This window comes from Pyrgilauda ruficollis, unplaced genomic scaffold, assembly GCF_017590135.1.
Source record: "Pyrgilauda ruficollis isolate IOZ18807 unplaced genomic scaffold, ASM1759013v1 scaffold84, whole genome shotgun sequence".
NCBI classification, from domain to species: Eukaryota; Metazoa; Chordata; class Aves; order Passeriformes; family Passeridae; genus Pyrgilauda; species Pyrgilauda ruficollis.
The window spans coordinates 1722779-1746838 of NW_024530377.1; the positions used below are offsets into that span (position 1 = coordinate 1722779).

Genomic DNA, 24060 nt, shown 5'->3' on the forward strand with positions numbered 1-24060 from the left:
ATTGCTAGGGCAAATTAAGGAAACAGAAAGTACAGCTAGGTAAGATAACAACTTGATACTGATGCCTAAACAGTTTTGCTTTTATGAATTTTTCACATATTTGTAGCCCTGAAGAATATTATCACGGAGTTATGTAGCTCCTAGTATTTTTCCCACCATCTCTCTCAAATTTTAGAACAATAAGCTAACATTCTAACACATTCCTGAAATGCTGTTTAGTCCTATTTTCAAGTAGAGGACCTATACAAAGAACATTTTGTTTCACAACCAGAATCTGAGAAGACATAACAAGAAGCGAGGCAAAGAAGTCCTGGACCTACTCAAAAATTACCTAACCAACTGCTCTTTAATTGGACAGTATTCATTAAGAATACTAATTTGTTAAACTTATAAAATTGTGGAGATCCAGTACTGGGTGTGCCCATGACCATTAGGACACCGGGAAGCTTCCAATCAAAAGTCTGCTTTTTATTTTACTATTTCAGCACTGTTGCAAGGGTTTTTCTCTTTGGATATCAGGCAACAGCACCAACAATCAACTGTGATGGGATCTTTCACCCCCTGACACAGCAAAAGACTTATCTACTTCCCCAAGTCTAAACTAGGCCTGAGTGGTTTGTCTTGTGATGAATTATATCTCGGCTGAAAACACCTTTAGGCAGCAATAAACATACTGAATGCATGGGAAAGGATAAACAGAAATAAGTGACCAAAAAACAACGACTTTTGCCATTCTAAAAGACCACCACAATTTTAATAAAATCAGAAATCTCTTTCTGAGTGTGTGGAGAGTTTTCCTCAATGCTGAGATGTTGGTATTGAGATACTTCCCTGGGATTGAGAGAAATTAGGAGACTTCTGCACATCACTATCATTCACTGGTAAGTGACTCTGGCTCCTAATCTAAACTATTTCTTTATAGTTTAGATAACTAAACTAGCTACAGCTAGTTTAGCTACAGCTAACTGTAACACAGGTACATTTATTATAGTACACTGTGTTTTTATCTACTAGTAGATCTTTTTGTGTTATCCTGTGTGGTAAGTAAGTCTATTTAAAGTCTTGTGTCTATTTTCCTCGTACTTATTCTAAATAATTCATGTTGTAGTAGACCTGAGTGGTCATTACGAAGGACTTGTGAGTGAGAATGGGTTTTGGGGTGCTGGCTGTGGCAGGATGTGTCCTCCCCCTCTCCATCACAGATGATTGATGCACATGGAAGAGATAACCCAGGCAGGTGAAAGGCCCAAAGGGGTCATCTCTGGCACCAAAAGGGTTCAGGTGCCAGCTAGAAATCAACATCTCAGTCTGGAGAGAAGATGTGGGAAGGGATAAAAGCAAAATAAATATTCTCAAGTGAGAGACACTGTTTTACAAAGACTATGAAAGACACATGAATTATCACGGAGGTAGAAGCCTCCTACACACACATCCCCTGACAAAAATACGGGACTTCCCTGGAGTCTGGACGCAGATTCCATGGTTACTTTCCTGGGAATTGAGGGAAAGGATTTTGATGTGTGCTCCATCACAAATTGGTTGGTAAGAAACATTGGTTCCTAAGTTAAATTATTTCTTTGCTAGCTGTAAAATTAATGGTACCTTTACCCTCATGCTGTATTTATTTACTAGTAGCCTCTTTTGTCCTTATTCCTGTGGAGTATATAATCTGTTTTAAGTCCTGTGTCTGTTAGTTTTGTGTCCATTAAATAAACAATTAATTCTATAATAGACCACATCAGCCATTAATAAAGAACTTGTGAATGAGAGTGGATTTTGTGGTGCTGGCCACCTCAATAAAGCTCCTGCCTGCTGCCAGAGGCCTGGGCAAAAGGCAGGGACTTACCTAAACCCCCACATCTACTCATAACACTGGCCACCTCAATAAAAGCTGCTGTCTGTGGGGTTTTTTGTATTTATTTTCTGCCTCTGTTGAGGTTGGGATTGAAGGCACTTGAGACAGTATTTCATGTTTGGACTCAGGTTATTATTTCTTATCAGTGAAAGAGTCTCACAAGCATGAGTTCTGCAGCCTTTTATTAGCAAGGCATAAAATGGTTAACCACCTCTTGTTACAAGGCCTTTTAACACTAAACTATATAATTAAGAAATGACACTTAGATTATTTTTCCTTTTAACCCAATAACTGATCCTTCAAAGCCTGCAATGCAGACTTATCTGTCCAATGACACTTAGATTATAAGAAGAAGGTGAAGAAGGTGAAGAAGGAAGAAGAAGGTAAAGAAGAACAACCTGCCTCCGCCCTAAAACCTCCATCTTGCTTTGTATTTATTCTTGTATTCTAAAACCTCAAACTCTAAGTTTTCTACCCTGTGAAATTACACACTTCTAATTAATTAACACACCCACAATCCTAGTGTTATCCATCAATTTCGGAAGTCCCCACCACAGCCTCAGACGTAGCGCTCTCTTGCCAGTCTGCGCCTTTCAGCACACAAAGTTTAACATTCTCAACATCTAGCATTCCAACAGCTGTCCACTGCCAGAACCTTGTCCCAGGGAGGGACTGCTCCAGAGCCCTGTCCCAGGCAGGGACTGCTCCAGAGCCCTGTCCCGGGCAGGGACTGCTCCACGCTCTCCCTCTCACTGGTAGCACCAACCCCGCGACCTACGTTTGACGTGCAGGCGGCCGATCACCTCGGCGGTGCCGTAGTTGTTCCACACCTCGCAGACGTAGCTGCCCGAGTCCGAGGGCCGCGTGTTCTCGATGAGCAGCCCCGTCACCGTCTGCCTGAAGCGGCTGTCGGGCTCCCAGGGCACGTTGTCCTTCAGCCAGCGGTACTTTGGTGCCGGGTGCCCTGATGCTTTGCAAGGCAGCTCCACTCGCTGTCCTGCCATGGCTTTGCGGTGGTCAAACCCATCTAGGATAGATGGAGCTGAATTCGCTGGGTCTGAAGCAGGAAACACAGAGAAACTCCTTTCAGCCAGAGGCTTAAAATTAACTCGCTAAGCAATGTGTCAATATTTTTTTCTCCTGCATTTTCTGACTCGCCTGCCCAGTGTTTTGGGCACTACAGTTTGCTTCTCTGACCCAGCCACCAGTTTGAGTTGTGGTGGCTGGGATCCAGCAGCACATGCTGCTGAAGCAACTCATCACTGCTTGGAAATCCTCTCACTGGATTTTTTCCAGGTGGCAAACATTTTGCTGGTCATCCTTCATGTTCCCTGTGAGAGGCACAGGGAGCCAGAAATGTGTTGCCTTAGCAATTATTGCCACTTCTCGACTAGATTGGAGCCAACACATTGTCCCTTCTCTCGGTGGTCTGAAGGCTTTGAATTAAAGGAGCAATTTATTCCCTTGTCAGGAGACAAATGGGCAAAGGCACAGGGATTTCTATCTGCAGTCAAAATGACAGACAAGCCTTTTTTTCTTCTGTGGGAAAAGAACTTAACGTGACAAGACCAACTTACAGCTTAATAGTGCATCTTTCTGTGCTCAATTTGCTGACAATTGCAGCCCTCACTTGTGCAGCACCTGGCACAGATTTATGTATCTCACAGATGTCTGGCAGGATTGCCTTCACCAGAGGTGCATGTGCCCATCAGAAATAGTGCTTGGTTTGTAATTTCCAGTTTGAAAATTTTGCAAACAGAGGTTGACACTATTTTAAATTTTTGTGCAGCCCATCCTGGAGCTATTGCAACAAAAATACTGAACAAATATTCATCAAAGTATTTTCTCATCACACACACATGCTTTGCTAAGATTTCTGTCTCATAAAGAAATTCCATATGCTGAGTACCTCCTACCTGACACACTGACCTCTTTTTGGGTATATCTAATCTTTTTTGGATATATCTAATTTTTGGGTATATCTAATCACAGCTGACTGGATGTAGGTGTGATTGCCACAATTCTGGCATTTCCAAGAGTCATTTTAACTTAGCAAACTCAGGTGCTGCTCACAGGGCAGCTGCAGCAGGTTCCTGTATGGAGCTGGAGAGATTAAAGGAGCAGTTCATGCTGAATTCAAGCTATTCCAAAAGTAATCAGTACCTGAGCTAGCTGGTTTAAAATGAGCTTAAATATATCTTTATGAATTGCAGCCACAACTGGGAGGGCACCCAGGAGAGCAAACATCCCAAGGCTATTCAACTTAAACTATCAATCCAGAAACCAAAACCATGACATTAAAAAATGGACTAATTTTTTAATTTTTTTTTTTTTTTTTGGTGTGTGTGTGACTGTAGCTCAGTAAAACCCCCAAATGCCAAGTCCAGTGAAAGGCGACAGCAGAGGTTTTTCTGCTTTCTAGGTGCCAGGAAAACACTGAGCCACTGAGGGCAAAGCCACATTCAGCTTGCTGAGTGTCTCATTAGGAAGGTGTCGGCCGTGGTTAAATGAGTGGTTTTGGATGAATCAGTGGCCTCGAGGTCCACATTTGGCACCAAGATGGGAGAAATTTTTGAGCTTGCCATGCTGTTTATGTCTGGCTCAGTGAAAGCACAATCTGCCAGGATGCTGTTGGGAAGGCCAATTTGACTAATTGATCAGCCAGCTCCTCTCTCACCCTTTGGGTCATCAGGCTTCCCTGTTACCAGGCACAGATTCTTTTGTGGGGAATTAACTGAGAGCAAAACCACAAGCAGGCACGGAATTATAGCTTCTGGCTCTCAGGAAGGTTACATCTACAGGAAATAAATTACTACTTCAGTTGGAAGTAGTAATTAAATATTTAAATAATTTAAAAGCATAACTGTTTTTTAGAGGCATTGTCTGTGCATTCCTGCTCAAGCAGCACAGCAGATCCTGGGTTCTCTATCCCAGGGTCATTTTCCTTTGTTCCTTCTCAACTTGAGCCTTGTCAGCTGCAGCACAGCCTGGAGTCCCAGTTGCAGGACAGCTAAAGTGAGATTTGCCTACATAATGAAGAAAATTTCTCCATGCTGTTATAGAGGAGGTTTTACAAATATATTCAGGGATACACAAGATATGATTCCAGTGACCTGTTTTCTTCCACTTTGTGGAAGAAAATATATTATACATATTATACATTTAAATGGACAGTAAAAACATTGCTTTGGGTTGTCCCTGGAACAGACTCCTATTTAAAACTCCTACAGTTCATATATTCCAGTAAAGGGGGAAAATCCCAAAAAAACAAAAACCAAACAAAGCACAAAAGAAATCCAAGGGTTCATTTGCAATCAGCTGCAATGAGGTAAAAAATACCAAAGTAACATAAACCAGTTCCAATATGTGTTTAGCCTCTTTTGAATTATTATTTTACTATGCTCTGACAGTCTGCTGCAAATGACTTCCAGCAAGGACAATGGTGAAAAACTGAAAACTGAGGCAAAAATACTGTTTTGAAATATTCTACTTTGGACCTTCTTTGAAGGACAGAAGAGGAAAATTCTTGTGTTTTAAAAATCATAAGGATTTTTCAGAGTGTAGAGGTTAAAAAGCAGTAATGATTTTGGGAGATGGGATTCATGGCAGGACACAATTTTAGTTAGAAAAGGACACTATAATGAGTCTTAGAAGTATATTCTGTTGCATGTTAATGGCTTTGGGTTTAATTTTATTTAGAAAGGCCATGTGATTTCAAGGAGATGTTTTTACTCCAAATGAAAATTGGAACTTCAGTTTGTTCATTAATATGGACATATTAATTATTCACTATTTTTGCTATTTTTAAATTTTACTTGCTATTATCTGCACATTACCATTCTCACTGTTTCAAAACAATAATGAAGCTTAACTTGTGTTAAATGTGGCCAGGAAACATGAGAAATATCCACCACAAACTATTTCAACCCTAAACAAGTGAAGAACAAATATGGATGGAAAAGGCAAGCAAAAATGTAGGTCTCATGCAAGGAGAGTTTTCAGAACTATGTTCATGGATTCTCTGATCCCAGTTCTTAAAGGAATCACTCTTTAGAAATACAAATTCCAGTAAAGAAAAAGGAAAACCTGTTAGAGAAATATTAAGATGCAAACTCTGCCCCTGATTGCTGCACCTGCTCAGTAGATTAACAGGACTGGAAACCAGAGCCCACTCTAGTCCTGATCAAGATAATTAACCCTGTTGAATTAAAAAAGCCAGTTATTGCACACAGGTACAATTTGCTATTTCAATTTGGTCTGCAGAAGAGAATAGAAAAGGCAACTCTAGACAGAGAACATCCTTTAAGGTGTTCATTTGTCCTAAATTTCAAACCAGACAGAGCTTTCATTTCCCCCTTTTGTTCAGTGAGATAACCAGAATTTTTCCTGTGGTAACCAAGATACAAGCCTGATTTTATTTGTGCTCCCACTGGCTCAGCCTTAACATGATTTCACACGGAAGCAGACCATATTATGGAGCCAGCTGGAAGGGTGGAATCCTGCCTGTTCTCAAAAGACCACAGCAGGCAGATTATTGTGCAGGAGAACTTCTTCATCTGGTTGGGGAAGCAGAGGTGTTCTACCCACAGGGGACACCTATCAAAGGGAGAAACTCCTGGAACTGACTGGTAAGTGATTCTAACCTGAACAATCCCACTATTTTTATTTTTTTTTTAAATCATTACTATATTTAAGTACTGGCCTGTGTGTTCAGAGGGCTTCAAGATACTTCAACAATGTCCATTTTGGAGGAGGGCAAGAGTCAGGTCAATAATGGGAAACCTTGTGCTCACCTCTGTCTCCCTTAGGGCTCTCAAACAGAGGGGTGGAGAGCTGAGAACTGAACCCTGGAGTTTTATTCTGACAGAAGAGGAGAGGAAAGGGTCAAAAGGGGAATGACCCCACTGACTGTCAGATTGGGAAAGTCACCAGATCCTGCCTGACCTTTAAGGAAACTTAGCAACAGGGAAAAGGAGAAAAAGCAGTGTGGGGCTTTCAGTGGGATGGTGGGGATGGTTTATGTAGGGTAAGGATATGGGGAGAAAGTCTGGGATACAGCCTCAGTGAGCTCTGTAGATGTAGGAAAAGCACTCTGGATTTGCTCACCTGCAAGCAAAGGGAGCAGCTATGGACAAGCAGCAAACGAGGGACAGGAAGGGGAGGTGGAGAAGTGCTAATCCTGCACAGAAATGTTTGAGAGCAAGTTCCAGACCCAGGCTTGGGGTCAGCTCCTCCTTCACCTCACCCACAACTGGCACTGCCTCTCACTGAGGAAAAAATGGGGAAAAATCTGTGTTGGAGCAGCAGTGTATTGAGAGTGTGGTGACTGTGAGGAGCCCAACTGCCCATCACACACACAGCAAGCAGGAGTTCATTTAAAACGACAAGGAAAAGTTAAAATAGCCCATTCCACCTTTTTATTTTCCCACCTGTTGCACAAATTGCCCTGGGACTCAGCCCAGAGCTGCCTCCCAGTCCTCCTGTCTGCCTGCAGCACCCCTGGGTGCACTGGCACAGGTCACCTTCTCCTCCTGGCTGGAGATTCCTCCTGGAAGCAATGGAACCTGCTGCTTTCCCCAGGTGTAGTGGTTTTGGTTTGTCAATTTAAGATTTTTTTTGGCTAATGTATTAATGAGTGTGGTGGGTTTAGTGTTGGCTAATTGCTAGTGTATTTATTAGAATGTATTTATTATTTTTTTTTTTTTTGTGATGTAGGATTAGGAGAAAGGTGAAGCAGGTTTAAAATTTTAAAAGGGTATAAAGAAAAATTTATTAATAGTAATTAAAAGGAAGAGTAGTAAGAATTAGAATAAAACTTTTAGGACACTTCTTTTGACATTTTCTTTCTTAATGATAAGGTCAAGAAATTAAATTTAAGATTTTAGTCAGTTTACTACTTTAGAATAGTCTTTTTTTAGTTTACTTAGGAAGAGAAGTTTTTTTAATTAATGTTAGAGAGACTTTTTTATAAGTAAATAGTTTCTTGTGGTTTTTAATTTTTACGAATAGCAGTCACCTGGGGAAATTTGTAATTGTGAAATCTCACTTTTCATAAGCTTTTCTTATAGTTGTATTTATGGGTTATGTTAATTTATAGGGTATTGTTTTAAAGATGAGTTGTTTAAAGGTAAATGTTTTCATTATTTATCTCTGAAATAACTTTTTTTTGGGGGGGGGTGGGGTATAAGATCTTCATTACTTTTTTCTCTTTCTTTGTTTAAACTTCTTATAGGATCAGAGCTACTTTAATATTTACTTACTTCAGTATAGGTAGGAGTGGGACGAATGAAAAGAAAGGCTGAAATGCACCTCAGGTAGCCTGAGAATCCTGAGGTGGAAATATCTACAGCTGAGTGCAATGTCCTGAACTCCTGCTGAGGTCAACAGAGAGGAAAGGCTCCTTGGGGCAGTTCAGATGACCCCAAAGCAGGACAGGTGCACTACCCCTAAAAGTGTTCCTCTTCTTTAGCTAAACAGTGAGGTTAAGGTGATTAAGTTCCCCTGCACAAGTCTAGTTTTGGAGGGATGAATCCCATCCACAGTCCCTGTATAAAGTACTCCAAACCTGCTAAAAATCACCATGCTGAATCCAGGTGCACCTCCAGGAAACAGCAACTAAGATGTGAAAAACATATTGAAAAAAACTAAAAGTTTTAAAATGGCCCATCTTATTTTACAGCAGCTCCCCACTGCCATTTGACAGAAACCACCCAAGAAGGCGCCTTGAGAGAGAGACACAGGCAGCATTTCATTTAGCAAGATGCAGAAAAGGAGCACCTGATACAAAAAGTCTTGCGCTGTTGCTCTGTCGTGTTTCTCCAGTGTATCTGTGCCTTGTGATGCAGCGGTAGTTGTACAGTCCATCTTCGTTTTGTACATCTAAAATATACAAGGCTCCCGTGGATGTGATGAGAAATCTAGGTCCTGAAAGACACAAGAATTTGCAGGGTTTAAAGTATCTGCAGGTTATCCACGCTGAAGGATGGAGGGCACAGGGCCTGGAGATTTTTTTTTTTTGTTGCCAGGTTTGAAGCTGCCAATTCCAAGCTCACCAAGTGATCACTGTAAATGCACAAAAGGAATGAATTAATGTGTATGTTATTTGTGCTTAATATGAAGAAATGGAGGGATCTTTAAGGAAAATGTGAGGAATGAGGGAAAGAAATGTGACTATTAACAAACACACAAGGAGCATCTGAAGTAAAATAAAGGGTAAAGAAGCAATGCATTGACCCCGTTCAGTTCAGTGCTGTAGGATGATCTGATGCAATCCAGCAGCAGAGCTGTAGGGGTTAGAGAGGCAGGGAAGCTGATCCCACCTGCAATGCCTGCAAGTTAAACAGCTCCAGTGTGAGGGGCAGTCCCACCCCATCTTCCCAGCAAAAGCCACAATCTCCAAAACCAAACAAGTCTGACATGTTCAAGGTCAGAGTTTCTACCATTCGTTCTCTCAAAATAAAATATTACAGCTTACATTTTCTTCAAATATTACTTTTTTTTTTTATTATTAGCTCTAGACTATGTGGAAAATACCACAGTTTATATGGTCACATGAGCAGTTTTGATCATTTGGCCCCCACAGAACTGTCTCTGTTCTGTTTCATGCCCACTTTAAAAGCAAGGACACAAACCCCCCTAAAATCAATGTGGTACATGTTTGCTCTAATGCACTTTCAATAGTGCAATAAATTGAAATAATGTGTTTAGAATGCATTGTAAACTTAAGCCTCACCTGGTTAATATGTCCACTTAAAAATACCGTAGTCTAAGCTGTGTGTGCTTTTCCAAAACTTTTACACTGAAGTAAATGTGAATATCTTTTCCTTTTCATGTCCGCTAAATTTCTCTGTAGCTGGTAGCTCTCACAATATATGTACCTGTACCTAGGTATTATAAAATATATCAGCTCCAGAATTAGGGGAGAAATACACAAGGCTGAAACCCATTATGAACTAATATCCAGTAATATGCACTAAGAAAGAATTCCTTTTCTTCAGAGCTCTGTTTGAACAATGACTTTTTAATAATTAAGTGTAGTCAGGATGCTTGCTCACAGATGCTTCAGTAGGAAAGCAATCCAACAGAGAGAAGAAAGCAAGGAAATGGTTTCATTACAGATGGTGATATACTTTAAACCATAATATAAAAGAAATTGGGAAAAAAATAACATTTAATGTCACTGGTCTGACTCTAAGAGCAGAGAACATTGAATAAAACAACACCAGCCCATCTCTCCCATCCTTGGAAGTATCCAGAATTATTAAATAACAACACCAGGGTTAAATAAGTTGTGGAGTTGTTTAGTGTGGAGAAAAGGAGGGGTGATGTTATTTTTCTCTAAATCTCCCTGACAGGAGAAGGAAGCCAGATGGAGTCAGGCTCTGCTCCAGGGAACAGGGACAGGAGCAGAGGGAACGGCCTCAGGCTGGGCCAGGGCAGGCTCAGCTGGGACAGCAGCAGGAATTTGCCCATGGAAAGGGTGCTCAGGCCTTGGCAGGGGCTGCCCAGGGAGCTTTGCAGTGCCCATCCCTGCAGGTGTCCCCTGGAGGTGGCACTGAGTGCTCTGGGCTGGGGACAAGGTGGGCATCAGGCACCAGCTGGGACTCCATGGGCTGGGAGGGATTTGCCAGCCTCAGGGATTCTGGGATTCTGGGATAACATAAATAACCATAACTGAAGCATAAAAGGTGTTGAGCTCTTTTGCTGATGAAGAAGAGCTGAGCAAGGGAAAGTGCAAAGGAGGAGGGAGAACTGGATGGGAAGGGTTCTCTCCTCAGCCATGAGGAACAAGGTACTCCAGCCCAGGTAGATTTGCAGATTTACAGGCTAAGGAGGTTCTTTCTTATACAGGAGCCATACTGACTTCATATGCCTCTGAAAATTTAAATTGCTTGCATAGAGAAGACTTAGGAACAAAGATATTGTGGAGTGCAGTAGTAAAATCACCTGAATGGGTAATATTTCAGTTTCACAGCCACATGTCTGAAACATGGCATCGAAAAGCTTACATGAAAAAAAAGCAAAGCTATCTTACATCTTAAATTTTAATATTTTAGTTGTAAAGTTTGGATGAAATGACTCAGACACATAGTAGCAATAAATTAAACCAATAAGATATGCTGTAACTACTTGATCTAATGTTCTGCCCTATGCTGAGGGTTTCTTCCTTTTCCTTTCACATTCCCAATTACTCATAAAACTATCTGAGTGTATACATTACTCAAAACCATTTGTGCCACCCTAACTTCTTATTAAATAGTGCTACTCAACATCTGTACCCTTTAACAAGGTTTGCCTTTGCCCCTAAATTTAGGTTAGAAGGATATTCAGAATTTTGATTTGAAAACCACGAGATGTCAGTCTGCGGTTCACGAGCAGTTTCTGCACTCCTGAAATATTCATAAAGCAAATCCACCTTTTCCAGGGAATATGTTATAAGAACTACAGGTAATTGAGGCACAGTTGTCTCCCTTCTGCTCCGTGGGCAGCACGAAATGACAGCTTCAGGAGATGGGAATCTCATTGAAAGGCTTGGCTTGGGGGATGCAGCAAAGACAGCCCTGCCTTGCTTTTGTTTCCAGCTGTGTGAGCATCCACCAGCTCTGCACTCAGGCAGCACAAGGCTCCAGCCCTGTGCCCTCAGCAATGCCCCCAGCCCTGCCTGCTCCGTGCACACACATCCTCTGCAGCCCAGGCAAGGCTTACATCAGGGTTTTCCAGCTGGGATGTGACTCTGGTACCAAACTGTGCCAGGGTGGATGGCAGTGGAGAGGCTGCAACCACACCACAGGCTCAGGAACAGATAAAAAAAGTGTTAATGGGGTGGTCGGGATTGTTTTGGTCCCTCCAGTAAATCTGCTCCTGCTGTGCATTTGTGTCAAGTGAGTGATGCCTAAACAGCTGAAATGAGCCCCTCACGCATGTGAAGGCTCTTTTTTTTTTTTTTTTTTTTTTACTGCTAAATACATATAATTCCTTCTCCCTTCATAATTCCATTTCTCCATTATCCCATTTCACACCTTTGGAAGCTGCTAGTATGCACGAGTTTAAGATCACACAAACGCGGCCAAAGTTTAAAAAAAAAAAATTCCTTCCTCTGTGCTCTTCCACAGCTGTCACTACTTTCAGGTGCTCTGCACAGTTTTGAGAGATGGCCTACACAGGGCATTGTTAGTAATCAGATTTGTCTCTCTTCTCAGGATAAGCATGAAAAAAGCTGCCACATAAGTTAAGTGAGAAGATCAAGTTCAGAGCTTCCCTTTAAACGCTAGAGAGCAGTTCTGGAATCACAGCTGGGGTGTGGATTGTGGATGTGGATATGGAGTGGCTGGGTGATGAATTTAAAGGATTTCTGGGCTATTTCCAGATCTTGTAGCACTGACTGATACTTGTAGGTGAAGCCCTCCCTGCTCAGCCCTGGCAGTGAGTTTCCTCAGATGCTGTTACACTTTTGGCTCTGTGAGAGCAGACACACTTATTAAAAGCCCGCCACTTAATAAAAGAGGAATGTAAAAGCTTTGCAGAGCCAAGAAATTGCTCAGTGTTATCTTGCTGTATTTTCTGGAGAAGTTATGAACACACTCAAGCTATCTAACACTGCTTAGATCATCTTCCTGTTGGAAATTACTCAGGCAATTGTACAATAAAACCTTCACTTAAAGCATTATCTAGAGATTTTTCCCTCACCCTCTTCAAAGATAGCTAAAAGTAAATAGTTATTGCCACACATCAGATGTTATCCCACATTTCCCACCAACAGACATTGTGTATAATTGCAGGGCTAAAGATTTTCCTTTTCCTCTTTTCTTCTTAACATATTTTGCATACTTATGTAATGCTTTTAATAACCAACCCCTCCTTCTCCCGTAGAAACGCGAGACAGAAAAAGATGACAGAGAAATAAAAGGGGAAATGCATGTAATTTCTGTCATCTTCTAAACTGAGAGCATTTTCATTAAACCCGACAGGCTGTCAGCTGTGACAAAGCTGAAGTGTTGAGTGCTCTGCCTTCTGTACTTCAAAAAGTGTTTAGAAAAGCACCAGGATGGGACAGACGAGCTCGCACTGCCCTGTTGATCCAGGGCAGGGCTTTCTTCTTTAGGCATGTTTAATTTAATCACCCCTGCTTTGCTCTAATGAAGTCTAATTTTTTTGACTCACCTGCTTAATATGCCAAATAAAGATTTTTCTAAAGTGAAAAATCCTTTCAGATCAACTGAAGCTTTTTGTTTGTTTGGCTGCTAGGAGGCTTCAAGAGAGGAAGACAGAGAAGCCTCCTTCACAACAATTTAAAAAAACCCACTGTCAAAATATAGCTCATAATTCCCATTTATTATTCCTCCTCAGCAGTGTTTGTATTAATTCCTTGAATATTTGATTGTAATAATTTCAGCATTTGATTTACAGAGATGTTGAAATCTCTTTTGGCTTTCAATGCTTGATGCCTTTGAAAACCTAGTTCAATATCTCATATGTGTCTCATTCAAAGACTTCAAAGGCTTCCAGAAACCCTCACTATCTCTTGCCTTGGTAGTGTGGGCAATCATAGTAATATATTACCATTTAAAATAGTATTTAAACTTGTTTAAAAATAGCATTTAAACCCAAGGCCAGGATGGATGGGGCTCTGGCAACCTGGCCTAGTGGAAAGTGTCTCTGCCTATGGCAGGGGGTTTGAATTAGATGTCCTTTAAGGTCCCTTCCAAGGCAAAGCATTCTATGATTAAATGAAAATTTAAATTCTGTACAGAGGAGCTCTCTGAGATACATGGATTTATACAAGCCAGTGGAAAACCAGGGAATGGAACCCATAACTCTTTCTCCAGCATACAACACAATACATAACTTTGCCTCATGATGAGACTGAAAATATACAGCTCCAAGGACTACAAAGACCATTAGAGTAATTTATTTTCAACTTCCATCCTTTTGCCATTAACCCCTGCCCAAGTTCATATCTGGAAGTTACACTACAGCTTTTTTAAAAAGACATCAGTCATGATTAAAGATTTCTTGTAAGTGGAGAGCATGTGATAGCCTTGGGTAAATTCTTCCAATTATTCTTACTTTTGAAAATCAGTGTATTGTTTGGGTCCACCTGCCTTTGCCCCTGTTATTGGATCTTACTGTGCCTTCATTAAAGATTTCCTCCACAGTCAGAAATTTTCTGCCCATTTAAGTCCTTACAGAACATGAGGAAATTACCTCTTATACCATCTTTCTCCTTAATTAGTTATACAGATTGAACTTCCTAAATCATTTACTGTGAATTATTCATCTCTTGAAATATTCCTGTAGTTTTTTCCACTCAACACCTTAACAACTTTTTGAAGCTCCTTTTCAAGCTTGGATCATGCACATAAATTCAGTTCTGAAATTTCTGGTTCTGGTCATAGTGAATGCAAAATGTCACCATTTTCCTCTGTAATTTTTTTTTTCCACATACCCATCCAGTAATTTAACTCATTATGGAAAACTGTGATCTCCTGTCTGGTTCTGGTCATAGTGAATGCAAAATGTCACCATTTTCCTCTGTAATTTTTTTTTTTTTCCACGTACCCATCCAGTGATTGAACCCATTATGGAAAACTGTGATCTCCTTTTCAGAGTCATGGATTTAGGGATTTCCCTCCTTCTGTAGATGTGACCTCTCACCTGACTGTCCTAAAACTGGAATGATTGGTATGAAAACCTCAGTGTTCAAATCAAACCTCTTTAACACAACCAAGCTGTGCTATCTTTTGCCATTACACCAATATTATAACAGCTGGCATATTTTGCCATCAGCTTTTCTTAACAAAATTTCATTCCCTGATAGAAACTCTAAATCCATGTCTTCATCTGAGAAATTAACAAACCACTTGGTTTGAAGATAGAGAGAGGGACCCCAAAGAGATGGAGCTCATTGTCCTAAAGAACACAAACAAGGAAGAAGTGGAGGAAACTGGTCATACCTAGGCTTGACTAAGGGCCCCAAAACCCACACCATGTTTGAAACACACCTCTGATTTTACTCTCTGCTGACCTAAATAATCTACTGACTTCCTTAAAGTTGAGCAGTGTTAGCAAATCATGTGTTAGTTTCTCTAAGTGAGAAGAGGTCACATTAACAATTATGAAATTGCTCTTATGTAAGGTTTTAATGTTTTCCATTAGACTGCATAATATTAGAGATTAAAATAAAATTCTGTTTAGGTTTCCTATGTGAGATTGTTCTCATGTATAATTCATAAGAAAATGTGAACACTTTCCTGTCGAATTAGCGCATCATATTCTTTTATGAAAATGAGAATATTTTAAAATCACAATGTTAATTATTCTTTTATCATGCCCTTTCCCCCCAGCATGCTGGTAGTCTTTAAACAGGGGCAACGTTACCCCCAAGATGATTTAAAAAACCATATTTGATTTTTCCTTTGTTGGAAACACATCTAACGGCGTTGTGTTATTGCAGCCTAAATTGGGTTGATCGAAATTAAGAGAACAGATGGCTGTTCTAATCCTGTGCCAAATGGTAATACAGAACAAATCAACTCTTGCCAGTGGTACTTGTCACCTCCACTGGATAGAATTGCTTCTGCTAAGCAAGTTTCCAGTGTGACCTGTGCATGGAAGGGGAGAGAGCTCCCCACAGAGCCAAAGGGGACAGAAACCTATAACTCAGTTTTATGGCACTGCTACAACATCCTCAAACACACCAGGCTGCTGCTCAGGGCATGGGAAGTGTGCTAGAACCTGCTTACACTCTGCCCTGCAGTCACAGTCCTGGGAAGGATTTTGATACCCAGCCCAAAGATTAGATGAGGAAAGGAGATGTGAAGGGAAAGGTCAGGATTTCACTTCTCCAAGTTTCACCCACTCAATGTACTCAGCCTTCATGGGATACCTTGGGAGTCCATCCTGACTCATTTCCTGGCAGAAAAAATCAGTGGCAAAGCTTCTGAAATGCCACCACAGAACAATGCTGCTCGTGAGGAATTAAGGTGTTTGATATTCCCGTTTTTTTTCCTGACAAAAAGAAAGAAAAGCCATAAAATCCATAGGAAGTGTTGTCCAAGGTGAGGGAGGCTGCTGTGATATTTAGTCTATAATTCCGGGCTCCTCAAAGCTCACAGAGATGTGTCTTATCATAAAGCCAAGCTTGCAGGTCTGAAGTTTTCTTCAGTTCCAAAGCAGTTAGTTTTCCCTTTCCCTTCTGTTTTGTCATTTGTTATGGGCTTTTTCTGTCCCCCAGAATTAAATTTGAGAATTTATGAAACAAGCCAGCAGCCTTACATGCGATACTTTCTGTTTTATTTAGACACATAATCTGTTTAGACTTCAATAAAGAATAACTGAGATTATCTCTGTGCAAAGCTCTCTGCACGGAGCTAAGGACATTCATAAATATTTCCAGTCCTATGACCTGGTGTGGTTCCAGCTCTAAAAGAGATGGATTCACAGCTTGGCAATATTTGTGCAGAACTGACAGCTCAAAATGAAGACATTATTTCTAAGATCACCATTCTTTATCCTCCCTCACCTCCTCTACCTTAGTTAGGGATAGAAGTACCTGCTTTGGTGGCAGCTCAGTGTGAATCAGGATTTATTATAAATAAATCTGTTCCTTAGCAGTCACTCTGCCTCTCAGTCAGTGGAATTCAGAGCTGCTCAAAGTGTGGGAGGCCCAGCACAGCCACCATCTCTGTGGCTCTAAAATGCCACCACAGCCATGGAATATTTTCCACTTGATTCTTCAAAGATTAAAGAGGAAAAGACTGGGAAAAAAAAAAAAAAGTATTTTTATTTTGGCATCTCTTTCTCTAAGGAATATCACGGACCAGCAATGTCCTTCATATTTTCAAACAAAATGGATCAAGACAAATTTAGTTACTGTGGTGTTTGCTCCATTCCAAAATGTCCCTGTTTCATAAATGGGGATATTGCCACAGCTGCAGTTCTCCAGATTTCCCTTGATGTTTTGCATGAATTATTACTACCTGAGACAACAAACCTGCCTGTTTCTTGCCTATAGAACCACAGGGTGAATACAACTGCAGAGGAAAGAGAAAAAGCAGAGGGGAAAGGAAAGGAAAGGAAAGGAAAGGAAAGGAAAGGAAAGGAAAGGAAAGGAAAGGAAAGGAAAGGAAAGGAAAGGAAAGGAAAGGAAAGGAAAAGGAAAGAGGGGACTGAATAAAATAAAGCTGGAGTTTTGGATTTGTAAATTGAGCTGAGAGAGATTATCTGCTGAGTCAATTGCAGCTTTTAATAGGAGCAAGGGTTGTGGTTCCCTGTTGGTTTCTCATTGAGACAGGATGAGGTCTGAGCCCAGTGTTCCAAAATCAGGCAGGTTCTGAATTCTGGAGGCAGCTGCATTCCTGGTTTTAGCTGCTCTAAATCCAACAGTGCCATGAGTTCTTTTGTGCTTCTGTAATCTCAGTACACGGAAAGACATTATTCTCTTACATGTGCAGTGCTATAATTTTCTGAATGGGTTTGGCCCTTTTGAAAAAGAGACTGTAAATTACCCAAATCAAAACATATTTTGTTGCTCTGTCTCTGTTTCTGAGACTGCAAAAATGTATTTCATGCCAACTGTCCACACCAATTCTACTTATGTTACATAAGCAATCTTCAAGTTTTATAAAGGAGGAATAAACAGGTTTGTTTGTTTTGATTTTTGTTTTGTTTTGTTTTGTGGGCTTTTTTTTCAAATAAGGCATAACTAGATGCAGGAGCTCTGCTCTTGTGTACACAGACTGAGTTTTGTAAATGGCTATTCTTTTATGATTTAATAGTATAGACCTGACTGATCACACAATGTTTTTATTTAATTTTTCCCCCTGTTAATCTTTGATGAATTTATTAGGCATGAGCAGCTACAGTTCTCTACCTGCTGTTGTTAACTGCCATCCTCCAGGATACTGAATAAAACTGCCAAAATCTTTAATGCCTCATTTTTAGATTATTTGAGTGCTTGCATACATTGCCATAGAAGCTGCTTTCCTCATTTCAGCTGGCAAGCAAGCAGATAATTTTAAATCACCAGCTAGTTTTTAGGGGCTCTGATTAAAGAGGATTCAACTTTGCCCATGATATATGGAGCTGTCTGGAGGATTAAAATTTTTTTCCTCAGGCTTTTACTGGTGCATCCCACATAAATAAAGAGCCTGGAGCTGACCAGTGGCTTAGCACAAATAAACTTTTTCTCTGCTCTTTATATCATCAAGGACCATAACCCATCTCCCCTCCTATCAGCATGTAAATTTAAACACAAGCTCATTAATTAAAGAGAAAACCTCCATCTCCTCTGGCCTGAACAGCAGCTGCTTTATGTCACCACCATCAAACGTGCACCTTAATAGTTTTGGAGCTTTGAAGTGATTGTATTTCCAGAATATAAATTGTTATGGACAATATGATCAGAATAAGGCCCAGCCCTGCAGCCACAGAATTCCAACAGCAGCAGGATTGTTTTTACTGATTGCAAACACGCCAATATTGTCCCACAGTAATTACAGCAGCTGCAAATCTCTGGCCCCACATGTTTAACCACATTTATTCTGCAGGTAACTGTGAAGGTAATGGAGCATCTCAACCTGAAAGAACAGTTCTATGAGAAATTTATCATAGCACCCTTTCCCTTCCATTAAAAGATCTATTCAAAGCTTCCCAAGACACCTGAGCAGTCAGATTTTTTATTTAAAACATGCTCAGCAGCAGAGACAAAGCCTCATGTGGTACATTCTAGTGTAGTGTTTTTATTTTGAGAGTGCAAAAAAGAGGGAAAGTGGAACAGGTTAATTTGGTTTTATGGCAGTGACACGGAAAGTTTGAAAAAGTAAGCCTGTGTTTGGTTAAAAAATATTCAGAATATTCACTGCAGGAGGAAGCAGCTCCACTAGGAATTAGAGATAAAATAAACTATCTTGGCCAGTCTATTGGGAAAATAAGTAAATGTTCAGTGAATATTTTTTTTTTAAATGAAGGAAAAAATCTGCTAATGATGTGTATTTCTATTTTTTGGACAATACAACAGTGTTAAGTCTATGCTGTTGCTTTTCAACAACTCTATAAAAATTAAATATTTTTTACAGTTTCCCCTCACTATAACAAATTTTCCTCTACTTTTCTCTCTCATACAAACTAATTTTGTTTTTCAACATAACCAGCTATGTTATGTGATGGGACCCTACTTCTGTGTCTTCTTTATCCTTCACACAGGCACTGAGCTCCATGTTGTGCATTTTGTCTGTTTAACTATTCAGCTCTCATTACCACAACACCAACCTTTTGGGTTTTTTTTAATTGTCTCCTGATGAGCTGTTCCATATTTTGTGACTCAGTACACATTTGCCTGACTATGGAAATATACCAAACCATTTCTACTTTATGTTGCTTCTAAATAACTGATGAAGAAGTGTTTTAAACAGAAAAAATAACAATAGTAAGAGCAGAAGTATATAAAGACTTTTCTATACCTTAAAATAAACAAAATTCCTGCTTTCCTTGATCCAGTGAAATTATTCAATAAAGGAATATTAGAAAAACAGCATTTAAGTATTACTTAAGTCACATGTATGACCAACATTGCTGGAGGAAAAACATAACCCACACTGAATTAAAATGGAAATAACTGCAAGCAATTCCTGAGAATCTGTCTGCAGACTGAATTCCATCAGCATATGGGGATTTAGCAGCCCTCATTTTTTATAGGTTACAAAGTTTTATAGTTCTTGCAACTTCTCAATAAACAGAAACACTTTGAACAAGAGTCATATTATAGCAGTGTGGATAGATGTGGTTTTCACACTATTTATTTTCTGTTTGCTGACATCTTTGTCAAGCTAACTTTATAACAATGAAAAGGGTTCAGTAAATATCACTTTTCAGCAAGGAGTAAATTCACAGTGTGATTTATGCTGAGCATCAACTCAAGATCATGGGATATTTCAATCCAACTTCATTTCAAAGATCTGTGTGAGGTATAACTAGGAAGGATGTGCAATTCCACACCATCTCATAAAAATTACTGTGATTCTGTACTATTACTTTCCTTAGACTGGAAGCACAAAGAAAATATCCTTATAAGAACAACAAGCATCAGTCCTTTCAAATAAATGTATTTTAAGGTTTTTTATTTCCTTCTCTGAACTGCTCAGAGAATCATGACTTGGAAGCCTGTCCAAATATCAGAATGATTATGCAAATATGCCCAACTACATTCCTAAGATAATTTTTTATCATTTGTCAGTTTATATTTGATTGGGAAATTGAGGCACAGTGAAGTAAATTGATTTACCTAACTTCATCGTGGGGGTTTGTGAGAGATTTGGGAATCCCAGTTCTGGGTTTTGAGCACCCATACTTTCTTACCCCTTGTTTCACATCCTGGGCCTGAAAACCTGCCAGATTTTATTCAATCCTTTATGGAGGTTCACAACGAGGGTACAGTTTGACTGTGTAAATCTCTATGAATGAGTTAAATACGATTATTGCTCTTCTCTTTCCACTGTCAGAGTGCTCACCAGTGGGCTGGACATGTTTTGTTTGCACCAGTGCTCATTTTCTGTGAAGATCTCAGAATAAATTAGTTTTAAAATACAGCCTTTGGCCAGATTAATGTTTCAGGCAAGCTGCATTGAACGTTTTTTCACTTTTCCTGAGCTTTTCCTGTATTTACAGATGCAATTAGCTCTACAAATGATTTAAAGCATCTATTGTAACACTTAGATTTGTTTTAGGGTTGCGTTTCAGCATTTGTTAGGCAGCTAGAGTCTATAATGTGTTCTGTTGTGTCTTTTAAATTATGAATGTTAAGGAAACAGGTGTTTCAGGAAAAATAACCCACTGCAAACTCATATTCTACATATGGGACTTTAGGCTGAAAGTCACACGAAGCACTTTTTCACTCCTAAAATTTATTTTTTTAGGAAGCATAGCACTAGATTATAAAACCAACAAAATAAATATGGCCAAGTAGACACAGACCTGCACACCTGGACCCTAAGAACTCCCCTCAGCAGTCAAACTCCCTTTCTTTATCCCCACAGGCCATTAAAGAATCTGTGGGACCACAGTGACCTGGCCAGCACCACATGACATTAGCACAGATGGCCTTGACCATGTTAATGACGTTTCCATGGGAAGATCCATATCTTTGACATTTCTTGCAACCCCAGGAGCTGCAAGCAGCATGAAATTGCCTAAACAGGATTGACCTGACAGAAAAGCCCCCAGGTGTCCAGCACACTCCAGCCACCCCAGACATTCACAGTAGCATTCCCAGCATGAATCAGACACATCCACATCCTCTGGCACCACTGGAGATGGAGAACATCAACCAAAACTGTGCATGGAATCACCAAAGATCATCCAAAGGATGATCCAAAGATCTGTGATCATCCAAAGATCTGTGAGGGCCAGGGAGGGGATTCTCCTCTTTGCTCTCATGAGATCCCATCCAGAGGGCTGTGCCCAGTTTGGGTCTCCCAAGATCAGAAGGATGTGGAACTGTTGGAGCAAGTCCAGAGGAGGCCATCCTAAAATTTATTTTTTTAGGAAGCATAGCACTAGATTATAAAACCAACAAAATAAAGATGGCCAAGCAGACACAGACCTGCACACCTGGACCCTAAGAACTCCCCTCAGCAGTCAAACTCCCTTTCTTTATTCCCACAGGCCATTAAAGAATCTGTGGAACCACAGAGTGACCTGGCCAGCACCACATGACATTAGCACAGATGGCCTTGACCATGTTAATGACGTTTCCATGGGAAGATCCATATCTTTGACATTTCTTGCAACCCCAGAAGCTGCAAGCAGCATGAAGCTGCCTAAACAGGATTGACCTGACAGAAAAGCCCCCAGGTGTCCAGCACACTCCAGCCACCCCAGACATTCACAGTAGCATTCCCAGCATGAATCAGACACATCCACATCCTCTGGCACCACTGGAGATGGAGAACATCAACCAAAACTGTGCATGGAATCACCAAAGATCATCCAAAGGATGATCCAAAGATCTGTGATCATCCAAAGATCTGTGAGGGCCAGGGAGGGGATTCTCCTCTTTGCTCTCATGAGATCCCATCCAGAGGGCTGTGCCCAGTTTGGGTCTCCCAAGATCAGAAGGATGTGGAACTGTTGGAGCAAGTCCAGAGGAGGCCATGAGGTTGATAAGGGGACTGGGGCACCTTCCCTATGGAGAGAGGATGGAAAGGTGGGGATGTTCAGCCTGGAGAAGAGAAGGTTGTGGGAGAAGCTTCCAACGTCTGAAGGGGCTACAAGAAACCTGGAGAGGAACAATTTATCAGGAACTGGAGTGGTAGGAAAAGGGGGAATGGGCTCAAAGTGAAAGAGGGGAAATCTACGTTTGATATAAGGAAGAAATTCTTCCCTGGCAGGGTGGGCAGGCCCTGGCACAGGGTGCCCAGAGCAGCTGGGGCTGCCCCTGGATCCCTGGCAGTGCCCAAGGCCAGGTTGGACACTGGGGCTGGAGCAGCCTGGGACAGTGGATTGCGTCCCTGCCATGGCAGGGGTGGACTGAGATGATTTTTAAGAATCATTCCAACCCAAACCATTCCATGATTACCACAAGGACATAAAATACACCTTAAAGGAGAGGATCACTATGCAACCTGTGAACCAAACGTGTCTCCTGTTTAAGCATGGGACCGTGGGCTCAAAGGGATTTTAAATTATGTACCAGCAGTGTGTTCTTATTTATACTTGTCAGCTCTCTAAAAACAAATGTGACTCTCCAAGTGGTGCTTCCATTGCATAAGGTCTGTAAGTACTCCTTTTTGCACAAATTAATCTAAAGTAAGGATATTCACCCAATTTGCTTCGATGTACTTCTTTCTCCTGAGAAAACACAGCACAGTTTTGACATTTTGCATGAGCATTCAAAAAAATGCTGGTGTCACTTAGATAAGAACATTTAAAAATAATTATCCCTATTTTTCAAAACTAGGCAGCGGAAAAGTAATGAAGAAAAAGCTCTGAACTAAAACTACTTTTCTTCCCTTTTCCTGATACTCAGCTTTAATCTGGGTATACTCTTTTATGCAGTCAATGGCTTAGGGATGTGAACAGCCATAAATGAATCTTAAAAAAAGAAAATTAACGTGGCAAAATCTGACAGCTGTATGGCATTTATTCTAAGCAAATTCTGCATTGGTTCAATCTCTTGAGCAACTGTTATTTGGGTCAACATTATTGCTTTCATAGTTCACAGTCTTTATCTCCTGGGAGAAAGCCAATTTTTTTCTTCACTCCAATCCTCTTAGGCAGAGCCCCAAGAGTCTGTATCAGTGACCTGAAGATTTGCATTCTACACCATGTCCGTGGTTGGGACACACTATCTCCCTCCCTGGAGCATTTCCATTAAAAAGGTGGAACAGACATGCAACCCCTGTAAATTGAGCCCCCTGGACTTTTTTTAGTTTTTTGGTTTTTTTTTTTTTTTTTTTTTTTTTTTTGTGGAGCAAAGGGAGCATCCTACAAAGCAGAGCACACCGCAGAGCAAAGACCAGGGAAGATAGCGGGGGAAATAAATAAATAAATAAATAATATCCCAAAGATCCAAAAGTCAATACTCTGTGTTTCATTTCTTTTTCTTTCTGACAGGAGCTCTGGCCCTGGAGCCTGGTCAGGGGCAGCTCAATAATAACGATCTAAGGCTGGTCTTCAATAGAGACTCAACAGCAGACAGCTCCTCTGTTCAAATTGACAAGGGCACAAAGAAAGGCTTGAATAATTAATTGTGAATGGTTGGATGTGATTTGATTGTGTGACCAACCTGTTACATCGACTTGCTTTCACCTAATCTTTCAAAATGAGGTATTAAAACTGAAACTCTGCTATGCTTCTTCCTTATTTCCTGGTTGTCTCTTCCTCTGTGGCAGAGCCTGCAGGATGTGCCCTCCATGAGATGGAAGGTGGGGAAGGAGAGCCCTGATCTCACTTGGGTGACCAGGACTCTGTGCTCCAAGCCTGCCCTATAAAAAGTGCTTTTAATTTCTATTATGTAGATGTAGCCATCAAAAAAATTAAAAAAAAAAAAAGGATGGGAAAAGAATGTGGGACATCAGCAAAGGTAACAGCTATCCACTAATTAACTTCTTCCTACCATAAAAAAAACCCCCAAACACACAAAATAAACGAAATCCAAAAAGACCCAAATCAAACCAAAAAAGAGTCCTAAAAGACCCCAAAAACTCAGC

At 40.6% G+C, this 24060-nt stretch overlaps 1 protein-coding gene across 2 annotated transcripts in view; it reads right to left on the reverse strand.

Moving 5' to 3' along the window:
* DSCAM (DS cell adhesion molecule) overlaps positions 1-24060 on the reverse strand; it is a 367344-nt gene that overhangs the window by 170461 nt on the left and 172823 nt on the right. For both annotated transcript variants that reach the window (XM_041487754.1, XM_041487755.1), the window contains exons 2-3: positions 8633-8779; positions 2634-2912 (exon numbers count right to left, since the gene is read on the reverse strand). In XM_041487754.1, the coding sequence (XP_041343688.1) occupies positions 2634-2912; positions 8633-8779 (426 nt within the window). The remainder of the gene's footprint in view (positions 1-2633; positions 2913-8632; positions 8780-24060) is intronic.